The 4,368-nt window shown below is 26.4% G+C and overlaps 1 protein-coding gene across 1 annotated transcript; it reads left to right on the top strand.

Annotated features, from left to right (window-relative positions):
- Nucleotides 1-1,831: 1,831 nt before the first annotated feature.
- On the top strand, nt 1,832-3,718 carry EIN_515520 (hypothetical protein; the record flags this gene model as incomplete). Its single annotated transcript, XM_004185500.1, has 2 exons — nt 1,832-2,241; nt 2,563-3,718. 2 exons carry the CDS (start codon nt 1,832-1,834, stop codon nt 3,716-3,718), a joined length of 1,566 nt encoding a protein of 521 aa, XP_004185548.1.
- Nucleotides 3,719-4,368: the final 650 nt, after the last annotated feature.

The raw sequence follows: 4,368 nt of genomic DNA, 5'->3' as shown, positions 1-4,368 counted from the left end.
TTATTTATTATTTACAGTGAAAAGGGTCTATTTGTCGAGATCTTAGCACAAAAAATAATTTATTTGTCGGATTTGAAAGAATTTTTTAGAAAGTTCGTTTTAATATAGAATTTTATTTTTAAGTAAAAATTTGGTTTAAATTCAACAAAAGGTACAAATTCGAGAACAAAAAATTTAATTGTCGTAAACCCAAATGATTGGTCAGTTGTGCGATAAATAGACTCGTTCGACAAATAAGATTGCGACAAATAGACCCGTTTCACTGTACATTCAAAAAACAATTTTTAGAATGTAAAATTAACAATTACCATCTTTAATTTTTTGTCTTAGAATTTTTTTAATAATATTTTTGAAACCTTTTTACAGATTCTATTCATTTTTTGAGTTTAATTCTATTAAAAAACTCCAACAAAAAATAATAACAAAACATATAACAAATATTGTGTTTGCAAAAACGCGGGCCGGGTAAAATTTATTTTCCCGTTGCAACCGCGGTTTTCCTTATTGTTATCCTAAAATTAAATGTGCGGGCCGGAAGTCTAATAATTACAGATGCAAGAAAAGGTGGTTGTCACGAGTATAAAAAACTATTTTTTTATTTATTTTTAATAATTATAAATTGTTAGTTGTCTAACAAGTAAATTTACGGGAAAGCCGTGGTAGTTTTGATTGATTTTTCAGAAAGTGGGTGTCAAAATGATGAAAAATTTCAAAAAGACTATTTTTATATAAAAACAGAAAAACCACAAAAAGATTTTACTCATTTCCAAAATCAAAATTGACTTATCATGTCGTCTTGATATAAAATGAATTGATGTCGGGGATGTGCAATTTATTATGAAAAAGTTGGGGATGTGTAAATCAAACAAGCAATAATCACGATTATCAAGTTTGTATATTTTAAACGTTGAAAACGAATTATTAATCATTAGGCATTCATTGATAAACAACGTGTAATATGACGCTAAATTACAAATATGACATTTCGTTATGAAAACTGTTGTTTGTGTTCAAATTAACTAAACATTTTGTGCTGGTTATTGTTTTCATTGTCTATATCTCCTACTGTAAGGTTCACCAAAAAACACAAATATACATTATTTAAAAAGTCTTTTTTAAATGTATAATTTTTATTATTGTTAAAGTTTCAAAATATTAACATTATTAACATTTGTTTAATGCCTTAAATAATATTATAAAATGAATTAGTTAATATTTATTATTTTATTTGATAATCGACTTACTCAATACACTGGAAGAATTGTTGGGAAAAATCGATCGATTTTTTTGTTTTTAATAACATTATTTCCATGACAACCACTTTTTCCATGACAACCAATAATTTTTCTATCTGTATTCTTTAACAACTTTTTGGGTTAATAACTTGTTTATCAAGTATACAATTTGTACAATTTAAAAAGGGTGAACAGTTATACAATTGATAATATAAAATTGTTATTTAATACATCAAGTATTTAATTATCGCCAAGCTTTCATTCCGCCTTCATTCTGTATTTGTACAAATTATAAAAAAATGAAATTGTTTAGAGTCAATTATTTGACATTATCTTGTTTTTAAACTTTATTTTGTGGACAGAAAAAAGCTTTAATTTATTGTAAACATCGGGCATTAGGTAAATATTGAAAAAATTAAAACAAAAAGGATAATTTTGGGACGTTTTCCCGAAATATTACAATTTTAATGGTCTAAATAGAACCAGATAAGTTAGAGAACAAATAACGTTTGTAAATTGACTCTATTAAACAACCAGTCTTTTGATTCTGTTTTAAAATAACTATAAAATGAAACTCAAAACAAATAACACATTGAATGAATACCTCTTTAGACCGGTACTCAATGATGATTGTTTCAAAATATTTTGATTGTTTATACCAATTCGAAAAATTGGTTTTAGTCTGCAAAAAGTTTAAAGAGATCCCACTAATGTTTCATTTTAATCCAATTCAATGGAATCCAAAAATGGTTAATTATTTCGAAAATGTTGAAACTCTTCACCTTTATGACAAACAAGACAAATTTGTCCCCGGATTTTTTCAATATTATGTGCATTACCCAATTGAACTTTCCAGATACAAAAAGTTGAATAAGAAAATAAAAGTGATATGCCCACATATCACTTTTTCTTCTGGTGATTTACAAAACAACTATTCATATAAAGAAGCATCTATATTATCACCAAATGCGTTTAAATCAAAATTCAAAATATTTACTGATTTAGAGTGTTCTAATATTTCTAAATTATCCATAAAAACCTTTAAATACAATAAATTATTGAACTCAATTACACTTTCTGATCATATCAACACAATACCCGATTTGTGTTTTTAGGGGTGTGCTTCCCTTAAAGAAATTAATTTAAAAAACGTCAGTGTTTTGGGATCAAAGTGTTTTGTTGGGTGTGACACACTCTCTGCTCTCACATTTTGCTCAAATTTGACAAAGTGTGGAAAATACCCATTTTACGACGTGTTAAATATTAAACGCGTGATTTCATTTCATTCACAAACTGTTGAATTGGAATTAAACGTGTCATGTTCAAGTGTATTTTCTAATATCAGGAAAACATTATTTATCACACAAAGTGATGTTAGAAGAGGGTTTTCGATTGACTGTGAAGTTAATGAAATCTGTGAATCCGCTTTTTCTGGAAATAAAAATTTGAGTGATAAATACATTGCGCCGACAATCAAAGTAATTCGCAAAAATGCGTTATCTGATTGTGATTTAAAGCAACTTGATTTGTCGCACATTGAGGTTTTTGAAAAACAAGAGAACCTAAAAATGATCACTGCACTCACTTTGAATTCGAAGAGCTATTTTAACAATTTGTATCAATGCAATTCGTTACAATCAATCAAAATTGTTGGTACTCAATCTGTAAATTGCAAAGCCGCGTGTTGGATGAAGACTCTAGATGACATAAAGAAACTAATAGTTGATGAGTATGTGTATTCCTGTAAGGATTGTGAATTATTTAATGGGTTGTTACCATTTAATATCACAAATTTAAAAACAATAGAAAAGGATGTAAGATTAAAAGATTTGGAAATTGACACTTATCAAGTCCCAGACAATATATCTTTATTATATGCAGAAAATTTTCTTGAGTGTAAAAACATCAAAAAATTACTTTTACCAAAATGTCTTAATACTCGTTTTGACTTTTCAATATTAGAAACAATCAAAGAAGCAGCTCTACCTTATAAAACAAATAAGAACATATATTCAAGTGGGCAATTGACATCAATCACATTCCTTGACGACGATTTTTTAAAAAACCAAACCATGGACAACATTAATTTTCAAAACCTTAAAAACATCGAATTTGCACATCCACCAACAGACGGAATTTATCGTACAAATCTCGATTACAGAATTTTTAAGTTTTTAATTAAAAATTACAAAATTGAAGGAGAAGTTGTATTGTATAATGTTTTTGAATCGGATGTTAAAAATGGAATTTTTAAAATTCCAGACGAAGTGACTGTTATAGAGTGCTATTTATTGAATCGGTGTTACCATTTGAAAGAGATATGGGTTAATAAAAACACATGGTTGATTAAAAGCAATTCATTTCATGACTGCAAAAATCTCGTGTTAGTCAAAAACTTATTAATATCAGTGATTGTTGAAAAGTTTGCGTTCAAAAATGCAAATCCAAATTTGTATTTCGATATTATTACCGTATATCCTTAAAACAGTTATTTTTTTTTATTTTTTTTTATTTTTCAGCAAAAAAACGGGCTTAATCATTTTTTCCATAAGGGATTCATGAGGATTGTTAATTTTTCTGAGGATGGTAAATATCTTAAACATAATTTCTTTCAATTTGGATTTTTTTGCCTAAGATCAAAAAGGTATATTTTGAAACACTTGATTTTCTTTAAAAATGCTATTTTTGGATTTTTTGAAAGATGGTTCTTTCAGTTGATTTTTACAAAAAAATAATCTACTTCTATTTTTTGATTTACCACAAGACTAACTTTGGTTTAAATGAAAACATTTAACAAACATTTGAATTATCGAAAAAGTCGATTTTTTTATCAAAATCACAAAACAAATTAATCAAACAATTTTTAATCTTTTTTACAAAAATAATTAATTATTAATCAATTCATGATATTTCAAACAATAAAAATTGATAGCAAATAACGTATTAATAACGTATACTCTATGCGATAACAATTTATGTATTTGCGCAAATTCAAAACGCGAGGTTTTAAAGATCGATAAACAATGATTGATAAATAAACAAATTTTTAAAATAAAATCATTTTTGTTTTAAACGGTTTTATTTATATTTTCAAACATATATAAACAAAAATATATGTTTATATTATTTTTTT

The sequence above is a fragment of the Entamoeba invadens genome (genome assembly GCF_000330505.1).
Source record: "Entamoeba invadens IP1 unplaced genomic scaffold scaff_1105074724735, whole genome shotgun sequence".
NCBI classification, from domain to species: Eukaryota; Evosea; order Mastigamoebida; family Endamoebidae; genus Entamoeba; species Entamoeba invadens.
The sequence above is the reverse complement of the archived record's forward strand: the minus strand, read 5'-3'. Positions and strand labels throughout refer to the sequence as shown.